At 39.4% G+C, this 22,430-nt stretch overlaps 1 protein-coding gene across 2 annotated transcripts in view; it reads right to left on the bottom strand.

Annotated features, from left to right (window-relative positions):
• HAPLN1 (hyaluronan and proteoglycan link protein 1) overlaps positions 1–2,545 on the bottom strand; it is a 37,809-nt gene extending 35,264 nt beyond the window's left edge. For both annotated transcript variants that reach the window (XM_006143480.2, XM_014585913.2), the window contains exon 1: positions 2,312–2,545. In XM_006143480.2, the coding sequence (XP_006143542.1) occupies positions 2,312–2,468 (157 nt within the window). In that variant the 5' untranslated portion in view covers positions 2,469–2,545. The remainder of the gene's footprint in view (positions 1–2,311) is intronic.
• Positions 2,546–22,430: the final 19,885 nt, after the last annotated feature.

Genomic DNA, 22,430 nt, shown 5'->3' with positions numbered 1-22,430 from the left:
ATCAAGGTAACAAAGGGAAGTTGGAAGTTAATGTAAACTATTTACCCAAAATTATTTAGGCCTGGGGAGTTTAAGAATACAAAAATAGAAATTTGATCCAAAAATGGGAAAGAGAAAAGGTATTCTTACACTAATGTGAATTTTTTCTGTCAGCAAGAGAAGCTTGTATTCCTTATCAATACAATTCAGGAATTTGTGATTTAGATTGCTAACTTAATCATCAAACTGCAAACGTTTAATACATTTTCCAAGGGTTTTAACTTCCTTAAATTCCTTTTGGGTCATGTCTGGTAAATAAAAAGCTTTAAATATAAGAAAATAATCCAGTATTTTAAATAAGTAATGAAGCAAGTAAGCAATCAGCTTTATTGAGTTTTCACTGTGCCCTATGGCTTGTTTTTTTCATAACTGGAATTATGGCAGATTACTTGGAAGTGATTTCTCTGAAGGACTATGGAATTTGAAAAATCAATTTGAATGCTATCACAAAGTACAAAGAAAAAAAAACTTAATTGTGGAAAAAGATAATGAGAACAGGTATTTGGAACAATTTAAAAATAAATCCTGACTATGGACATAACATCATAATCCTGTGACCCAAATCACATTTTAGTATTAATTTCTACAAGCTAAATATAGGCCTTGTAGTTCTATTACTTGAAAGCTCTTTAGCAACTTTTCAAGGCAAGCCTGCACTTTCTAAGAATATGAATTTACAATTAAAATGAAGTGAACTATCAAGGCACTTTAAAAAAAATTAGACAGTGTATGCAAATAATCTGGATCATTCTGACACCTTGAGTCAGACATCTCTGTACTCAATTTCATCGGAGTAGCTGGGAATGAGAAAGCTAGAGCAAGCAAAGCTTCCCTTGTTGAGATAACCTGAGTCTGATTTGCTATAGTTTTTCAAATGATAGGATATTTTAAAAATAATATTTTCACTCTGTGTGCCATTTCGACAAAATGGTTTGCACACGGTTTATGTTTTTATCTTAGTATCTCCACTAACACCATACCTAAAAAGTTTATTTCACATTAGATTTGAAACTACTATTCTTAATAGTGACAAAGTATTAATATTTAGGCTGAATTGGATTCTGTGACTGGAAGTTAAAAGGATGCTATTCCTCATCAGACATCTCTATGTGTAAATAGCTTACAGTTTTTGGGGAATAACTTTGGTTCTACTACGTGCATGAAAGAAACAGCTGAGTCAGCAGCTTGCAGGGTAAAAATTTATGATTATACAATTTCTTTTCACGGCTCAACAGTGAAAAAAAATAAAGCTGTTGGAAGCAAACAAAACTGAAAGAGATGTGTCTAAAATAGCTAGACATAGACACACTGAAATTTCTATTCTGGTAGTCATAATACCTACAGGAAAATACTCCTAGCCAGATTTACACTATCACTTGACCTTCAAAAGTCATACTTTTTACAGTGAATGCAGTTTTCTGAGCCTGCACTTTTGACCTTGAAAACAGAACTTGGTGCTTTATGTCTCTTAGCAAACTTGTAATACCTTGGACTCTCAAACTGAGTTCATCTAAAATTAATATCATCATATGGTTAAACTGTTACATTCTGTAATCTTTTTAAAAAAATTATTCAGTATAAGAGGGCAAGGAGAGAAGCTACCACTCCTTTGGAACTGTCTTTCTTTATTGCATAATTTTCTCAGTTTTTTTAGTGCAAGATGCCTCTCTCCCAAAGCTAGGACTGAGGAAATAGCTGCATTGTACTGCAGCTTCAAAGCTTGCTACAACTCTCAGGCTTAGGATTCAGCTGAGATGAACAGAAAGATGCAGGGGCAATGCTATGGTGTATGGGAACTGAAGGTTTACTGAAGGAGAATATAATAGGGCAAACTACTTGATCCTGGGCCATAATTGTTTGATTTTCATTTTATTTACTTCATTTCTCTTCGTGATTAAACAGTTACTCTAACAGAACAACCTGACATAGTAAGTTTTACTCCCCTTTTCTTCTCCCCACCTTGCGTTTCCACGAACTGTATGCCTCCCATTCTACTTGAAGACAGCAAAGGCACTAAGAAAACCTTGAATGACTGCATGCACTCATTGCAGTTGGACATTCTTAAGCCGTTCAACTTTAACTGCTCCCAGTTCTTACCTCTACTGTAAGGAAATAGCATTCAAAAAGCCAGGGAGAATGTTCCCCAGTTAGCAGAAAGGAAATGAAAAAGTCAATGCAGCAGAACTAAAATTAAGAAACATTCACTCAATATCTCAAGTCTAAGAAACTTGAAACGAATGTGACTTTCAGAAGAGAAGCTGTGTTTTCTTACCTTGGATGTGAATAACTCTGTCTTGACCCAGAGTATAGTTGTCCGAGTGATGATCAGCCCAGCAGATTGAAATCAGCACCAGAAGAAGCAGACTCCTCATCTTTGTAGCCCAAAGACTCTCCTTCACTGCAAGAGCACCACACACAAAGAGGCTCATGAGATTTGGAACCTTTGGAGTGTTGCACTGCACAACTTACTACCGCCTTATCATCCTAGAATGGGTCTGTACAAATCTTTAACCCAATCTCTTCAGAAAGTTACTGTAGCTGTCTTTCAGAGCGAAAGAGGGAGCTTTGAACAATTCCAGTTCCCTTGATGTAGCCAGAGTGCAAATAGGGTTTAACTCTATGTTTGCAGAATTGTAAATCTACACATTTCAAACACCGTAATTTTGATATAGAGTCAGAGCGATTAACAATGTGGCAAGGACATAAACAGACACAAACATGTTTAAGCTTCTGAATGTGGAGCAATTTGATATAGCCATATATAAATACTTAGCAGCCAGTCTAATCACAAACTGAGTCTTAAACCAGGGCAAATTAAAAATATTTGCATGAAACTTGACATCATCACTCATTTTACATGTGTCTTCCTAAGCAGGTTAGATATACTTGTTCTAAATAGAAAAGAGGACAAAAAAAAAAAAAGCCTGATTAATCAGAGGCAGCACGTTTGTTACAGATTCATTATTCATTTACCATCCTAAATATTGGCTGGGTCTATGGTGAATAGCTAGAAATCATGGGCAAACTAGGTTAGAGTTGTGCACGCTAACACTGCAGCATCCTGATTGATTTTTCATTCATTGCAACCTAAAATGCTGACGCACCAACTTAGAGTGCCAGGTAGGGTCTCTGCAGTCAGCAGAGCCTCAGCTGCAGGGAACGTCCCTGCCAGCCTCGCAGGGCAATTAGGCAAATGAAGAGCTGAAACAGACAGGGAGGCACAGCTCTGTAATAAGTGAAAACGGCAGAGGCATCACTTGCCTGTCCTTCATCTAATGACATTGACTTCATAAACGTGGACACCACTTCCCTCCCCCAAAACTTTACACTAGAAGTACCAAACGGGGATTCCAAATGATACAAACCTTTGCAGCATTTGCCAGGCAAGGATTTCGGTTCAGCTGCTCTGGTTAACGTGGAAGCTGAGGCAAATATTAACGAGGACTTTCTTTTTCTCTCAGGCACACAGCAGCCTTAACAATACTGGCTATTTTTAAATCTGAAATTGCATGGTGCTGGCTTCTCACACTAATTTGTTTTTTCCAGGAAAGCCTGGAATACTTATTAAAGAGCTCTGAGTCTGTTCCTGGAGGTACTACAGGTGAGCCTCTACTCCAGAGCCTAACACACTCCACAAAAGTTTCCCATGTCTCTCCTGGGACCCAGACACCTGTCTGCATCTTCCCCTCTATAAATCCACATTGCTATCATGCTTCTGGGTTCAATTTTTTTTTTCTTCTTTTCTTTTAATTGTCACTCGCCAGAGCCAGAGAAAGCACCCTCCAATGGGTGCTTTCCACAATCCCCTCTCTTCCATTTTCTCATGCTGTCATGATTTGGGGCATGTGTGCACTCACACCTGGTGTGTTTTCTAAGCCGCTAGGCTGGGATTCGAACCACAGTCAGCCATGTGGGATCCGTCTTCCTTAACCGCTAGATATATGGCCGGCTCCGTGGCTTCAGTCTTTCATATTGCTTTAAACCTTTTCTTTTTCTTCATATGTCACAGAAAGAAGATGGCAGATTATCTGATAGTGAAACGTACTTGTCCAAGAAACCAAGAGTGTAACTTTCAAATTTCTGCCTGATTTACTAATCTTATTTTCAGACATTCACTTGCCTCTGAGGATATTTGGGAAATGACTATTTTTTGTAGTCACTGACTTTTGTCCATGGGATAACAGCCAATATTACCTATTTTGAGCTCAGGAACTGTGCTTTGGGTAAACAAATAAATCAAGGTGACCTTTTGGAATTTGAAATATAATTGTGAGAATTATATACACAAACATAAAGCAACAGGCAAACGGCACCAGTGGTGTGATGGGCTCTCTGCCATGGGAATCAGAAAAGGGGAGGGATGTTGGGGAGGGAGAGAATAGGAGAGCATACGATTTGAAAGGTTATACAGAACGAGACATTTTAGGTAACAGGTCAAGATGAGCAAAGGCAGAGAATTTGCTAGCTTGATTTTCACCTTAATGTGGCCATCTATAGTGTGATCAATAGGGAGTTGTATACACACACACGATAGGTTAGCGTTGTGCAGACGGTCACTTTCATTCATTTTTACCTAAGATTTTCTACACATGTGTATATATCTCTAATTCTATAGCAGAGTGTTCAAAACTTGCATCGGTAAGGCTTTATCCTTAAGGTATTAACCTTCCAACAGCCCAATATTAAAATGTAGACATCCTGGGGACCAGCAGATGGCATAATGGTTACATTGCTGGACTCCCACACAGTTGACCAGAGTTCAAGTCCCGAACCCGGCAGTTTAAAACACACCAGGCATGTGTGCATGTGTGCTCAAAATTCCAGGAGGAGAATGGAGGAGAAGGAATTATAGTGTGACCATCTCCGAGGGAGGGGGGTTGATTTCTTGCTTTCTGTCTCTCTGTTTCTGTCTCTTGCAAGCATATGCACCCTATAGCAAAAAATCTCTCTCTAAAAAAGGAAAAATATGTAGATATTCTGGGTATGTGTGTTGGGGAGGATAAATAATGACAACAGCATGTCTCTCTCTCACTCTCTCTCTTTTTTTTCAATTTGCCAGAGGGCTTGTGTGCTTGGTAGAGAAAGAGAGAAAAAAAAAAGAGGGAAAGTGAGTAAGTACCCATAAGGGGAGATAACCATGTGACAATCCCTTCTCCATTCTCCTCTTGAGATTTTGGATATGCACAGACACTCAGCGTGTTTTTCCAGCCCCCAGGTACCAGGTGCAGGACTCAAGCTGTGCAGGTGGCAATGTGGGATCCGGTGACTCTAACCACCGCACCACTGGCTGGCCTCAGCAGTTTCTTTTAATTGAACACTTATATTTTCCAGGTATCCTGTTAAGTATTTTGCATACACTGGTTTGTACAGGCCTTGTAACCATACTGCAAGAGTAATATTTCCATTTTCCTGGATACAGTTATGTGTCTGAAGGTCATAGGCATAGTAAGTGGCAAAGTCTGAATAAGCCTTCAAGCAAAAGCAATGCCTATTGTGAGTGGCACTTGTTTTTCTGATGGAGAAACTTAATTTGTGATTTGTTTTATCGCCCTTTCTATTGAAGCTCTTTAACCTGAAATTACTACCCCTTAATTTAAAATGTTGACTCCCATTTGAATATAACCTTTTCTTTTTTAAGAGTGACAGGTGAAAGTCAGTCGGTGGCAGTTTTCTTACATGTTTGTCCTATCTCATCTATCCTACCACCCTCACGCCAGAAGCACTGCCTGGGTGGCCCACGTGTGCTCACACAGAGGCAGGCACACACCTGTATATAGACTCACATACTCCACCTTTGCAGAAGTCAAGGCTGTCATTGCACATCTGCAGTGACTCGTGGTTAGCGTATAGGCACGTGTCAGTGAACACGTCTGAATACTTAACACTGGCACGGACGCAATCCAGGCAGGAGAGAGTGCAAATGATCCTTCCACACTGGCAGCTGTGAAATTAAAAATTAAAACTGCCCATTTATCTCAAAATAGGGCCGGGAGGCAGTTCAAGGGAACTGAACTCAGACGCGCTGAAGGTGACTGGCCTTGGAATGTGCACCCACCCCTGTCTCTTGACCATCTTTGATCCCCTTTCTCTCCCAAACTACAGAAAAGGAGACTGCTTTTATCGGTCTGTACATCTGACCCACCAAAGGAAAGAATGATTACCTTTGATCCTCTCCCTGAGGTTTCATTAACCAAGCTCATATCCCAGGACGGGAGACTGAAGAATGTCAACACACCTGGACAGTTTTGCTGGAAGCTATTGCCCACCCCCCCCTAGCTCATCCAGCTGCTGAGCATTGAACACATTCTTTCCCCTCCCCCTTAGCAACTGTTGCCTTTAAATTGCCCTGAAACCTCTAAGGACTCGTCACACATTACTTGGGTCACCTGGACGCTGTGTGTCTGGGCCATCATCTTTATTTGACCTCAATAAAACTACTTTGCATTAGTTTATTTATCTCAGCCTTCCATTATAGGTGGACACAGCAAAACAATCATCTCACCAATAGACATGGAACTAGAAAAGAAAACGGTAGGGAATAAAAAATTTCAGATATCCAAGAAAACTCAAGTACAACTGGAAGTGAGGCACACCAGACTGAGCCCTTGAGGGCTAGGGCAGTGCTGGGGTCTCTGAGTTGGTCCCAGCAAGAAGGAAGGCTTAGATATGGTACATGACCATGTGAGTGAATGAACCTGAATCCTGTTTATCTGTATTTCGCAATCCTATCTCTTCTGACTATCCAGGTATATTAGATAGAACTTTTCAGTCTTTGATCCAAGTAAACTGGAAATTTGGGGGACTTTAGTAGAGCCTGCTGTTAACTCACCTGCCACTCATACATTGATGCCTACTTCATGCCTTGCTGCCATTACATTGCAGCAGGCTTCAAGAAGCATCTAAATAGAAATGTCAATGTTCAAAGTCAAAGACATGATAGAAACGTAGTCTTCAAGTTCTGCTTTAGTGATAATTAGACCACTAGTTGGAAGCACGATACCCTACTTCTATGGTTTAAATGTGTCCCCCTGAAAATCGTATTTCAAGATTTGATGAGTCATTGTAATGGTGTTGAGAGGGTGGAGACTTAACTGAATATGGTGTTGAAAAGAGGACCTTTATAGAAATAAACAGTAGGGTGGAGCCCCCATGATTCAGTACTGGTGGGTTTATAAGGAGAGGGAATGAGACAGACTCTCTCTGCTCTTCACACACCCCTGCCTCCCACCATGTGACCCACCAGCAAGAAGACTCTCACTGCACTCAACTTCTTCTTTTTTATTTTTTTTGGAGAGGTTTTTGCTATAGGGCGTGTGCGCTTGCCAGATAGACAGAGAGAGACAGAGAGACAGAAAGTGAGAAACCACCCCCCTGGGGGATGGCCACGCCGCAATCCCTTCTCCTCCATTCTCCCCTTGGGATCTTGGGCACGCATGCACATGCGCCCGGCGTGAGTTTAAGTCACCAGGTCCGGGATGTGAACCATGGTCAACTACGTGGGAGTCCAGCGAGATAGCCATTACGCCAACTGCTGGTCCCTGCATTCAACTTCTGAACCTTGGACCTCCAAACTGTGAGCTCAGAACATCTCTATTTTTTTTCCAAAAGGAGTTATTTTATTTTGACCAGAGAGAGAGAGAGTGAGAGAGAGAGTTAGAGAGAAAGAGAGAGAGGGAAAGTGAGAAAGCAAGCTGCCAGGTCTGGGACTTGAACTGAGGTCAGCCATGTGAGAGTCCAGCACTCTTAACCACCATGCCACCTGCCAGCCCCAGAACAATTCAATTTTTATAACTTTCCCAGACATAGGTAATTTTGTTATTAGCAATAGAACAGACTAAAACATCTATCCAACGTAAAAGTTTATTAGTTAGAAATACAGCTATAGTACTAATACCAAGTCTAATATTAAAGTGGCCAATTATATTTCTTAATTACCTATGATGTTAAAATTATTGTTTTAGATAAGGGGAAAATAAAACCAAGTGGAAGGCATACAGACTATTTCTTGTGCCTTGAGAGTTCACACTGTATTTTTCCCGAACTATTATCACATGCTGGACACTGTGTGGAGCGTCACCCACTGGATTGTTACTTCTCAGAACAACTCAGTTGAGGTAAGCATGCTGTTAAACATGCTTCACAGTTCAGGATGTGGGGTGCTGGTGTGTGAAGAACCACCAGGTACAATGATGACTAGGAGTCTGAGCAGTCTAACTCGAGAGACTGGAAGAGGGGCCTTCGAGGGGCCGGCAGGTGGTATGGTGGTTGAGGCGCTGGACTCCCACATGGCTGAGCACAGGTTGAGTACTGGGCCTGGTGGCTTACTTTCTCACTTTCCCTCTCTGTCTTTCTGTCTCTCTGGTCAAATTAAAAAATAAGAAATAAAATTAAATAAAGAATTCTGTGTTTAAAAAAGTGGGGTCTCCAAAAGGTTGTAGAAATGCATGTTATGAAAAAAATTACATATTTAGATTGATATATACATGGATTTAAAATTTCTTTGCACCAAAAAAATCTTTTACTTTAATTCCATTTTCTCCAAACTCTTGGAAGTTCCCCTTTTACTCTCAACAACCATTATTGATGTCCTGTGTCCCCAGGGATGCAGTCGACTTTCTCCTGATCGCTCCCACATCTCTTTTAAAGCTCTCCACAGGCTGGAATGCCTCCCCGCAGGCCCCACCCACTGCCCCAGTGACATGAGTGATGTCCAAGTCTGTAATCTGGATGCTTCCCCCTGGCTGCCCAGCACCCAGAACTATAATGGAAACTCAGAGGAAAACCGAATGGGAACTTGGACCTGTGAGAAACAGTTAAAAGTACTCCAGGTGCCATGACTGAGGGGGATGTTTCACAGTTTTAAAGTTTCCATGTGTTAGTCTACAGAAGAGAGTAAAAAAATACTATTTTTTCTCCACTGAGGACATAATGAAATAAATCAAACTTCTTTTTGGCATTAAAAATTGTTTTAAAAATGATGGCATTTGGGGCAAACAGGTGGCACAGTGGTTAGGGTGCTGGTATGCCTCATGGCCGACCACAGTTTGAGTCCCAGACCCAGCGGCTTGAAACTCACACCAGCTGCATGTGCATATATGTCCAATTTCCTGAGAGGTTAATGGAGGTGAGGTACCACAGTGTGGCCATCTCCCCTGGGGGTGGTGGTAATTTTTCTCTTTCTCTCCGTTTCTCTCTGTCTTTCTGGCAGGCACACACACCCTAAGTAAAAATCTCTCTCAAACAAACAAAAAGTACAGAACTCAAAACAAAGGTTGCTAGTTGGCATAATGGCTATATCTCTGGACTCCCATGTAGTCGACCACAGTTTGGGTCCTGGACCTAGTGGCTTAAACTCACGCCAGGCGCATGTGTGAGTGTGCCCAAGATCCCGAGAGGAGAATGGAGAAGGGATTGTGGCGTGGCCAGCCACCCCGGGGGGTGATTTCTCTCTCTGTCTCTCTGTCTCTCTCTGTCCTTCTGGCGAGCGAACATGCCCTATAGCAAAAACCTCTCAAAAACAAACAAACAAACAAACAAACAAAACAAAAAATAGAATGAATAAAGAAATCATAGAATTATTTACAATAGACTGAACTACTTATTTTTGATACTATTTAGGTTTGATTTAGAGACAGAAGAAGCTCCTTGATCAGTGTTTTCTAAATACTGTGTAGGGGTTGATAAAAACAACAATAACAACAACAATAATAAGTAAATAAATAAAGTATGGACTGCAAAAGTATGTGTGTGTTTCTAAAAAATATTTATTCATGTATTTATCTATTTATATGATAAATAAATGACACTAGTTCTGGAAACCATGGTCAGCCATGTAGGAACCCAGTGCCTTAACTACCACACCACTTCCTGGCCCCAAAATGTGTAGTTCATAAGGTTAAATTAACTCAATTTAAAAAAAAAAATCATTCTCCAAAGTAATCTTTCTTGCCTTTTTGCTATTAGAACGGTCTTTTATCATGTAATTACAAATTTTAGACTTAAATTATGTATTTTTAAAAATGCTTACTTACCTTTTCTTTTTTTTTCTTTTTTTAGTGTCAATTTCATGTTGGCTCCACATCAGTCTTATTACTGTGTGTGGGTTTTATTTTTTGTTCTGGTTTTGTAAGAATGTAAAAATCCAGTAGTCAGACCATGGGCATAAATGTTGGCTAACAGACTCAAACTAGTGAAGTAAATGGATTGTTATGTGGGTCGAGGAAAACCTGCTAATGTTAATAATAAGATTTTTACTTAAGCTCCCTTTATTGCACACAATGAGATATAATGAAGAATTACTTGGGATATATTTAAGGTTTAAGAAATATGCCATGACTAAAGTACAAAAGTCTTTAACTAGACAGCAATACCTCCCCGTAGGGAGTGAGTCTGTACAAACTTCAAGGTGAACTTAGCATTTTCTGTGTCATATTGCATAGTTCTGTGAAAACACATGCTACTGAAGCAGCTCAAAAACATTTCTGAATGAGATGTCCAGTCACAGACCCTCTTATTATGGCGACTCTAATCTAGCCATGGTCAGTCTGTTGCTTCCTTACCCTTGGCATGATTTTTTGGCAGTGTAATGGACCAGAAAGTGTCATGGACCAGAAGGAAGACAATGTGGGTTCTACTCCAAGTCTCATAACCAACATGTCATTTCTCAATTTCTTCATGTACGAAATAGAAATACTGCCAACTTCTTCTAGCTAAGAAGTGTTTTTGAGCTCATACATAAAGTATAAAGACTAAAGTATTGTTTCCAAATTGGTATAGCCTACCTCAAACTTGATGGATTAAAGAAAAGGTATTATTTATTTAATTTCGTTTATTATTATTATTGTTTAATTTGAGTCTCAAATTTAAGAGCCATTGAGCTAAGCTTTTAAGATTACCAGGTGTGGGGACCAGCAGGTAGCCTGCTGGTTAAGGTGCTGGATTCCCATAAAGCCCATCATGCTTTGATTCTTGGACCTGGTAGCTTGACAATCATGCTGGGCACATGTGTGTGAATTTCCAAAGTCTTAAGAGGAGAATGGAAGAAAAAGGATTGCAGCATGACCATCCCCAGTGTAGGGGGTGATTTCTCACTTTCCCTCTCTCTGTCTCTCCAGGGAGCACATGTGTCCTCAGACAAAAACCTTACCAAAAAATGACCCGATGTGTCCCAGTTGCAGATTGCCATAGTAATACACAGCTCTGGGGGCAGTATGTACACACAGGGTGTGCGCCTGCTTGCTTCTGATATGGCTGCCTACAGGCTTGGGGTTGGGGGAATCAGCGTGTGAGACTCTACTGAGGGTGCTTGTCTCTCTCTTCTGTCTCTACCTCTGTCTCTCTAACCCAAAATAAATAAGTAAACTTAAAAAAAGATTATCAAGTGTACTTTATCTTGTGTTTGAGCTCCTGAGACTCCCAATTTCCTGAAAGTAATGTGGTAACTGTTCATCTTTCTTCTCTAGATTTCCTCACGTTGTTTTTTCAAATTTCACAATCATATGTTTGTTCTTATTTGAAAGTTACCTTACTATTGGAAAGGAGTTTATGCAACATATTGATATTTCTTAAAACAGCAGGCAGATGAGTGGGCATTTTTCTCTAATTTGACAATTTTGTAATGTTGCTATGTTTATAAAAATGAAAGCAAAAAAAGGTACAATCATTTTTGGGAAAACTTCCCACCAAAACTGGTTCATAATTTAAAAATATACCTGGCATTAAAAAGGATTACTTGCCACGGTTTATTTTCTGTATGTTTGAAATGACAATCTTTTTATTAAAACAGCTTCAAACTTTAGACACTTTCAACAAGTCTGATGATGAAGTTTCCTCAAAGCCTTCCTCTGGGCCCCCTGAGTTTTTGAAGCCAACATGGTTTCTCTTCGAGGCTCATGTCAAAGGGTGGAAAGTGGACAGGAGTGGAACAGAAAATAGGAAGAAAATAGAAGAAGTAGAGCAGAAAGAGAGAGAATATCAAGAGAGGAGGAATAAAGAGGAAGAAAAGGCTGTTCAAAAACAAGAAAGGTAATAAAGAACTAGCAAAGGAAAAATAAAGATGATTATTTGGCACGTTGTCTCAAGTTTGAGGAACTAAAATGCTATCACAGAATGAATACTGCACAACAATGCCCAGATCTAAGAACTTAACATATCTTCTTGTTTTACTTAAGTTGATTTATTTATTTATTTATTTATTTTCACCAAAAAGGAACAGAGAGAGAGAGAGAGAAAGAGAGAGAAAGTGAGAAAGCAAGCCTCCAGGTCTGGAACTCAAACTGCGGGTGGCCATGTGGGAGTTCAGAGCCCTCAAATACCACACCACCTGCTGGCCCCTTAACATGGCTTCTTTACGAACAAGATTTGTTATATAGTTTTTTTAAAAAATTATTTTCTTTATTTTAATTATAATAATTATTATTATTTTTTAATTTGACCAAGCAAGACACAGAGAGAGACAAAGCGAGAAAGCAAGCCACCAGGTCCAGGACTTAAAGTGTAGTCAACCATGTGGGAGTCCAGTGCCCCTAACCACCACACCATCTGCTGGTCACAAGATTCGTTATATAGTTTAACATCAAGTTTTTCTTACAAAGGACTGGCAGAGAATGGAGGAAAAGGATCCAATGACAGAAACAGGACTGAGTAAGTTATCCATGGATTTTTGCAGTTTTTCATTTGAGCAATATAGGGTGGGGGTCTTAAAAGGTTATGGAAAATGTGTATATGAAAAAAAAAAAGCAAAGTTTTCAAAACTCTTTGTGCCAAAATAAACTCATACTTTAATTCCATTTTCCACTAACTTTTTAAAGTAACTTTCATGTATACCAAAACATTTCAGCACTTTGAGGATACACATTTTGACTATTTAATGTTCACTGCGCTTGTCAATGCATGCAGTTGTTGGCGAAAGGACAGTCTAAGTTCATCTTCGAGACTTATATAGGAAGTGCTTAGGCTTACAACAAATCATTTTTAAATGACTGCTTTATCAAGTGTCAGTTGTGGATGTGTCTACAAGTTTCTTGTGGTTTCTCTCCTGGTTAAGATCTCAGAAATCTTGGAACCAGAGGTTAGGGTAATGGCTATGTCGCTGGACTCCCATGTAGTTGACCATGGTTCGAGTCCCGGACCCGGTGGCTTAAACTCATGCCAGGTGCATGTGTGTGTGTGCCCAAGATCCTGAGAGAAGAATGGAGGAGAAGGGATTGTGGCATGGCCATCCCCCCTGGGGGGTGATTTCTCACTTTCTGTCTCTCTGTCTCTCTCTGTCTGGTGAGCACACGCACCCTATAGCAAAAACCTCTCCCCCCCCCAAAAAAAAAAGAGAATAGATCTCAAAACTCTCAATGAGTGATGAGTGATGGAATAGTGCCATGCAAAAACAATATGAGAAGTTAAACCTAGGATCTTCACGACTCTGATAAACTTCCATTTTCAAGTTTATGAGTCATTTCTCTTCCTCTTCCCTCTCCCAATTTTGTAATCTGCCTATAATCCATCCTGTCTCCTCCATCACATTTCTATTATCTTTCTGTCCTTTCTCTTTTTTTTCATGTTTCTATTTCTCCATTCAACAATTTAATCTTCTTAAATTAATTTTTAATAAAAATTTTAAAAATTATTTATTTTAATTTTATTTATTATTTTTAAAAAATCTCTGCTATAGGGCATGTGTGCTCACCAGAGAGAGAAGGAGGGAAAGTGAGAAAGCAAGTCACCAGATTCAGGACTAGAACACAAGTCAGCCATGTGGAAGTATGGAGCCATGTGGAAGTATGGATTTCGCAACATGATTCTTAAAGTTTTGAACATTTTATTCAATGTTTATTTGCATGCAACATCTTCAGTTGGCATTTACTTCTCTAACACAATTCACTTTGTGGTAGGGATGGGATATACACATACAGCAAAGTACTGTATGTGTATTTGACATCTGGTGCGATCCATTTTTCCACTGTGGAAGAAGGAAGAATAAACTCTGTCTCTCCATTCTTGCAGTATCTTATTTAACCAGAAATACTTGTAAATGGGATAACCCCAGTAGATAAGTCACTGTCAAATCCAGTCAAATGACAGGGAGAAAAGAATATAAGTGGTAACAAAAGTAAAAATGAACTTCATTGTCCTCATGTGTCCTCAATGCCTTTTGCACGTGCAGCGACATCATCAGGGTGGGATGGCACGTGTATACGGAAATGCCAATCTGTTCTGACACTGTGTACATAAATGACCTTTTCCCCTATGTATTTACATGGGCAGTCATCAAGACTCTTCTTCCAGGTCACATAAATTCTAAAGCTGTTCTTAATATAATCCAATATTTTAAGTCTAACTCTAGTGGGTAATTCATAATCCTCTGGAGAAAAAAAAAATTATGATAGATGGAGAAAGAGATCTATGGTCTCAAAGCCTTGGAATCCAAGTGCTAATTGCTACAGTAGCTTCAGCATGCTCTTGTGGGCTCTAACTATTGGGTTATTGGAAATATCACGATGTCTTTTTAATAGAGTAACAGAAAAAAATGTGTGGTAACTTTCCCGACAATCTAATATTATCTGCAGGTGTCCTCAGTATCTACTCACAAATGTTTCAGTTATATAAAACTTCTGATTTCAAGGGGAGGAAGCAAGCCTTTCATAATTAATTGTCTGTTTCTCAACCAGATAGTTGTTAGGAGAGGAAGTCAACAAACACATGTTAAGTAATACATATCGATGATAATAGTGACATTAAGAGGAAATAAACTTCGTGCCTTTCCCACTGTTTATTCTGGGAACTTGTACTGTTTTTGCTGCCTTAAAAAATTGTAGCTTTGGAGCCAGTACGTGGCATGGTGGTTGAGGCGCTGGACTCCCACATGGTCAACTGTGGTTCAAGTTCCAGACCTGGCAGCTTGCTTGCTCCTTTTCTGTCTCTTTCTCTCTCTCTGGTGAGCACATGTGCCCTATGTCAAATTTTTAAAAATTACAATAATAAAATTAAATAAATAATTCTAAAAAAGTCATAATTTTACCAAACAATATTAAAAAGTAGGTAATGATATGAATGTTATAATGCAATGGTATTGAAAATGCTTCCTAGGAGGGATTGGCAGACGGTGTAATGCTTACGTTGCTAGACTCCCACATAGTGGACTGTGGTTTGAGTCCTAGACTCGGTGGCTTAAAACTCACACTGGGTACGTGTGCATGCATGCCCAAAATCCTGAGAAGAGAATAGGGGAGAAGGTATTGTGGTATGGCCATGCCCCCAGGAGGTGATTTCTTGCTTTCTGTCTGTCTGTCTCTGTCTTTCTGGTGAGCCTAAGCTCTCTCTCTAAAAAAATAAAAACAAAAAGATACTTCCTTTAGGATATAGAAGAAAACACTCATATTCTATTATACATAAATAAGTTAAGTCATCTCATAAACAATTATCAACCCAAGATTAAATCTGTCAGAACATAAATGATCAATGCTGCTCCTTCCCAGGCTAATTCATAATTTCTTTGTAGTCTAATACATTAAATGCTGCCATGATATATGGGCATTAAAATGGGCATTAAAGGGAACCAGCAGTTAGCGTAATGGCTATGTCACTGGACTCCCACGTAGTCGACCACGGTTCGCGTCCCAGACCTGGTGGCTTAAAACTCACACCGGGCGCGTGTGCGTGCGTGCCCAAGATCCCGAGAGGAGAATGGAGGAGAAGGGATTGCGTGTGACCATCCTCCCTGGGGGGGGGGTGATTTCTCGCTTTCTAGCTCTATGTCTCTGTCTATCTGGCGAGCGCATGTGCCCTATAAGCGAAAAAACCTCTCCAAAAAAAAAAAGGGCATTAAAGTAATTATCAAATTATAGTAATAATAAGTCCATGTGCTAGAGATCATTTGGACTAAAATGAAAATTTCGATAGCATTTGTTTCTGACTTAGAGTCATTCCCTCAAAAACAAGAAAAAAAAAAAGAAAGCAAGAAAAAAAGAAAAAAAAAACATGTACATGTGTTACCTTATTCAGAAAAATAATTGCCCACGTAATAAATAGGTGTCCTTTGTAAAGGTGAAGCATGCTTGGCACGCTAATACAGGAAACACATCATTCTGTGGATTCACTCGTCTTGGTTCTATGACCAAAAGTTTCAGTAGCATCAATAACAAGCATTGTATTGAATAACATAACATTACACTTTAAAATAATTTTTAATGCTAAAATCAAATAGTTCAATGTCATTATTAGTAACAGTAAGTGATTTTTGAAGGCTGACAAGGAATTTGGCACTAAATTTAAAAATCTACTAAAATATACAAGACTTACTCCTCATTAAATTGCAGTTTAAATAGCAATTAAGTGAAGTTTTTAAAATAATTAATTTAATTTTCTGTATCATCATTATTATTATCTAATTTGCTATAGTACATGTGTGCTCACCAGAGAAAGACAAGAGAGAGAGAGAGAGAAAGAGAGAGAGAGAAAAAAGAAGCCCCCAAGTCCTAGACTTTAACTGGGGTTAGCCCCTTGGTAATCCAGCGTCTTAACTGTCATGCCACCTACTGGCTCCAATAAAGGTATTTTACAGAGATTGGAAGGCCTCTTTTAACCAACAATCTATAGTAAACAGTGTTTCTCTGAAACATTCTAAAGTAATGTTCTAGGGATCATTTAGAATTTAGGTTACTGTTTCCTGACTATCAAAAACAAATAAAAAGGGCAAATAAAATAATAATAATTACTCCTTTATATTATTTTAAAAACATGAAAAACTTCTCTTTCTATTACAATGTGCATATATGAATAATTGAAAAGATTAAGAACTTAATATAGAATCTAGCTCGTATGTGCAAAGCTAAATAAATACAAGTCTCAGTTTCAGGTTCTATACTTTGAAACAAAAGTTTCTGAAGTAAAATCTTTAGGATTTATATTGATAGAAAGAAGACCTGCACATCATGCTAACTAAAAGGTCTCCTGAAGCTAGTAGGTATTCCAAACAGAATGCCACCTGGTATTTACAAATGTCATAAGGAGACCCTAAAAATACAACTGTTAGAGCACAGTACAAGGTGGGATTTTCTTCATCAAACCATGTGTATTCTGTTTACTAAGGAAGATGTATAAAACTTTTAAATAATTTCCAATTTTGTATAAAATGCAAAGATTTCAGGTGTAATGGGTTAGCTTTTTGTTATTGGATTCTTACTGGTTCTTCAGTAAGGCCAGATTAACATAGTTACTGTTATAAATCCAATAATCAGTGTACTCATGGAATGTCCCAAAATTGTATACAGTTTTATATTATATCAAAAAGTTGTCAAGCCACATATTTTCAAGTGGTTCTAGAAATATTTTCTGGGATTCAATAGAATGCAGTCCATTGTCTGCATGTACAATGACTAGTTGCAAGCTCAGCAGGGTCAAGACTGTGCTCACCACTGTATCCTCTGCAGACAACAGGGTCTCAGGGGTGCCATGAGGGGCTCTGCTGGGTTTGCACCGCACACTGCAGGGTGAATGGCAGCCCTGAGCATTACACAGTACAGGACCTGCCCAACCATATTCTGCAGCCTTCTCAATATTAGACATCGTACATAGACACACGATTTAATTATTGAACAAGTCACATTTCATACAAATGTAGGAAATACTGATTTTCAGCCTGTTATTGAAACATCTAACACTGACTCAAAGCTAATGGTGTAAAAGTAAAACTCCCTGTATTTTACACCATTTTGACTAGCCTTTATACCGGCATCTAGTGAGTTTTCCGTGAGTATTTGATAAATAAATAAAGGAGATTTGCATATTTGTGATTCTCGAGGGTGAAGGTGTTAGCTGGAACTAACTAAAGTAGTTCCTGGAGTAACTCAGTTACTCCATTCATTGTTTATGGTGACTGGAATGACTCTTTCTGGTCCGTCAGTGCCTCATCCTCAACCCGTGAAAGGCACGTCTTCCAAGGTCTATGGCTTGTTTGAAGATCATAATATATCCTCAGGGGAAAGAACCACTTTCGGTCACGAGCGTATAACTGTCTACTTCCATGCAGGTACTTCCATACAGGTTTTTTGAAATCCACTTTTAGAACATAAGACATACAGGCTTTAAATGAATTTGCATGGGCTCCCATTGCCGTTTCACCCTTTTACATTCAGTGCCAAACCCTGTCCCCACACTGATTGAAAATGGACAGAGTACAAGCCATGGAAGGCTTAGTGTGAGAGCAATTGGTTTGCATTACTGTTCTCTGTTTCATTTCTCTGCTCTGGTATGCTGGAGATTATTTGAAAATTACTCCCAACAAATGACAGAGTCAAAAAAATAAAAGCTAGTAATGTAACCAAAAGGGAAAAAAGTAAAAGACAAGAGTCTAGGCCAATGTCCCTCTCTTATTTTTTCCTAATTTTAATTTAACATGTATTTAAGGTTCATGCTCTTTGATCCACTCCTCACAGCTGACCCAGGTCTGGATAAGGGAAAGTTAAGACAGGCCGAACAAAGCAGCAGCTGTTGCTAGTGGTGAAAAGGCAGAAGAGGGAACAAGACTCTTCTGTCAAATATAATCACATCTAGAGAGGCTTTTTGAACTCCGCTGTTCTTTCCCGCCAGGCTTGCGGAAACCTCCCTTGGTTTGGCTGAGAGACAGAGATAGTAAAACCTACGTACTCCAACTCTTATCTGAGCTGGCAGTAGGAACAGCAGCAGTAAAGTGAGAAAGCTAGAGCTGGTTGCAGTAGAGCGGCAGTGATGCAATACTCTGTCTGCAGCCCCATATGGGAAGTCCTGAATGTGCACAAGGCCTCTCTGTGCATCCTGTGTGTGTGCGTGCCATGATCTGGACTGACTGAGGTTGAGTGTGGAGCGTGGTGTGAAGACACTGTTGGAGGTGACGCTCCTTTTTCTCTCATGGAAGAAATACAGAAACAAATTTAAAGGAAACATTAGCTCCATGTCACTGGACTTCAGATGGTAAGTCCTAACAACGAATGAATCTAGAGGCAACCACGTCACTTCTCTGTTCTACTAATGTTGACTGAAAATGAGATAGATAGAATGCAATGCAGAAAGGGTATATGCCCCATCCTTACACTCCACTCTCCTGCCATTTTCCTGCCATTTGGGAGAAAAGTGAGTTTCAGAAAGCTCTCCAAATCTACATTGCTGAACCAAAGGGTGGGAGTATACAGTAGAGCAGGTGGGGTGCACAGTGACAGAAAACAAAAAAGGTCATTAAATTTCAGCGAGTTCAAGAGCAGGGTAAGGTTTATTTCCTCTACATCTGGAAGGGTGTGTTGTTATTTTTTGTCATTCCTGAATTTCAAGGGAAGAATTTTATTTATTTCATAAAAATGCCATTGCTACAAAAGAAACCCCCCTAAAGAAATTAATAGGTGAAGTGAGCTGTTTGAAAGCTAAAGTGACAGGATTTTGGCAATCTAAAACAAAAGGAACTGGGCTTTAAAATTATGAATATGTACAACAAAGCTGGTTTTAAAAAGAGCAACTGGTAGTTACAAAACAAACAAAAAAGGCACAAAAAAAGAAAAAGAAAAAGAAAATTTTCTCTTCTAAATTTATAGATTTAATGCTGATCTAGTCTAAGTCAATTTTAAAACAGCACACAAGGGCAAATATTTTCTCCATATGTAGTGAATGGCCTAAGGATGCACCTGCCACTCTTCTCATCCAGAAGAATAATACAGCCGTCAGTTAGAAACCTCTTGACCATGATTTGCATTTTGTATTGATAGTTTAGGAAGGTCTTTTCAAAATAACCCTCTCAGCAAGACTGTAAATTTCTATTTAGCTGTATGCATAAACAGAATAAATAGCTACTTGCTGCTGTCCTATTCAAAGCATTCACTTAACCATATTTTAGGAGCAAGCACATAAAATGTAATCTGTCCCTCCATATCACTCACCATTATAGCATCTAAACTGGGAATGACCTGTTAAAATTCCAAGGTTTGCATTTTGTGTCTTACTAATGTGATCAGACACGCAACTTCACTGACTAGGAAGCAACTGCCTTGGTCAGAGCACTGTCTATGTTGTACTTTTCTTAGAACATTTATTTATTTGTTGTGGTTTTCAAGAAACAGAGTCCAGAACTCATCCAGCGCCTTAACCAACATGCTACCTGCTGGCCTCATATTGTAAAAGGTTTATTTAAAGTTTATTTCTTTTTCTCCATAAGCAAGCAAGAAAGAACATGAGAGATTCCCAAGATATAGCACCCCAACAATCATGATGTTGCCAGCCACACCCAGCTTCAGCTAGCCCTGACTCACGGGCACACGTGTGCCTGATACATTGAGGGGGGTCTCGCGACACAGACCTGTAACATTCCCATGTGGATTAGCTTCGCAGAGCATGGAATTTTCTCACTGTGCTCCCATCCTGCCCCCACACTACAGTGTTAATCCTTGTATTTCCAGCATGTAGGCTGAAAAAAATCCTCATCGTTATTTTACAAGTTTTACCTGTCAATATTAATGTTTTGGCATATCCTATTCCTTCAGGTATGTAATGGAAACTAAAAAGAGAAAAAGCATCAGGAGGATTGATTATCTCTTATTTTTGCTCTTTGATGTGAGCATACTTAAATTCTGGAAATGTGTAGAACAGTCCCATTTACCACTCTTCTATTAAAGTATCAAAGTCCGTTTTACCCCCCTGGCTTTCTTAAGGTACAAACACTGAATCGATAAGAATTTCTGTGTCATGATATAGACCAAGTAGAACGAAGCAAATTTACTTTCACATCTGCCATTTCTTCCTTGGTCTACGTTTTCTTTCTGCTTTCTCTCTTTATAACACGCTGGTGCCGGGGACAGTCTAGCTACCCGCGTGTTTATACTGACAAGCTCTCTCCTCAGTCTACTGTCCTGACTCAAGTGTCAGCTCCTTTCTGATTGACTCCCAACCAACACTTTCTTTTAGTCTCTGAAAAACCCCTTCTCTACTAATGCCTCTGATTCAAAGGTTTATCTTCCTTAGTGAACAGTTTGGGTAATGAGAGATATTTTCTCCATGAATCATCCCAGTGACCACCAACTCACGCCATCCTCCATGGCTGCCTATTTGAAGGCCTAGACTCCACTTAGCCCCAGGCAGCAGCTCAGCTCCTGCCATTCTTTCTTTAGTTCTCTTCACAAGTTCCACTTTTCAATACCCACAATGGATCTGGCATGCGCTCACTGGCGCAGTCCCCACTTTAAGAAGTCCTCATTCTCAATCAGAAAATGAAGTTGCTTCAAATACTAGCATAGCTGCCAAATCAAATTCTCTCCAGTAATTACATGCATACAAAAAGCAAATGGATGTTGACCTCTTTGTGGGCACCCACGATGTTGGATAATTTCCTAGGTGAGTATTTGCCAAATACAGCATTGAGTCTTCCTCCCTACCCCCTACCCCCCCCACCCCTTTGAAGACTGTGTATTTGAGGAAAGCTTATTTAAGGGAGACAAGACATTAACTAAGACAGAGGAGATGACAGCACTAGAAAATGACACAGACAGACAACTGTGAACAGAAGGAAACTTCTTCTATTACCCTCTGCTTATGTGCCGTGAGAAATAGCTATTAACAATTCCTCTAATAAGCTAAAAGCAGATAACTAAGCTAAAGGTCATGCTGATATTGATTTGCCAACCAATGCCTGTTTGGTCCATTTCTGATGAAGCCAAGCAGCACCGTGGGGAACTTACATTCAGTGTTTTGTGTTCAGGCTTAAGAACAGTTCTTGGTACAGGCATTGTATTTACACAGCCAAAACACCATTTAGAATGAAGTTGCCCAAAGGATTTGTAACATATACAATAAACGTGAGGTCTACCTTATTTAAGTTTGCTCAGTCCATAGGCCAATCAACCCCAATGATTAGACCCTGATTTGTACATTTTTTTAAGTGATATTAGTTTGGAAGGGTGGGGTTGGGGAGGTCTAAAAGTCAGTACATTTAGCCGATACCAGAATTAAACATTCTGAGCACCTAAGTGGAGTCTGTTTTCATTGTCAAACTGTTGCATATACACACAGACCCAGTGTAGTAATGAAAATTGCAGTGGAGGGCATTTGAGTAATGAAGATTACTAATATGGCCAGCTTGTCCAATGTTTCCCTGGAGTGGAGAGCTGCCTAAATGAACATAGCTCAGGGCAATAAAAATCCTCACAGCTAAAATGCAATTATTTTCCACTGTCCAGACAAGAAGAAAAAAAAAAGGCCAAAAAAAAAAAAAAAGTCTCTGCAAAGGATAGGTTATCCACAAAGCAGGAGATATTTTAGCATTTGGTATTGGCTAAGCTATAATGGGGGTGATTATATCAAAAGAAGACATGGGTGATTTCAGACCTGAAAGTAAAATCAAACGTACAGACTAACGTAAACAATGGGCAATATTTTTAAAAAGG

Source organism: Tupaia chinensis, unplaced genomic scaffold, assembly GCF_000334495.1.
Source record: "Tupaia chinensis unplaced genomic scaffold, TupChi_1.0 Scaffold000099_1, whole genome shotgun sequence".
In the NCBI taxonomy this organism is placed as follows: domain Eukaryota; kingdom Metazoa; phylum Chordata; class Mammalia; order Scandentia; family Tupaiidae; genus Tupaia; species Tupaia belangeri.
Note: the sequence above shows the minus strand (reverse complement) of the source record. Positions and strands in the feature narration are given on the sequence as shown.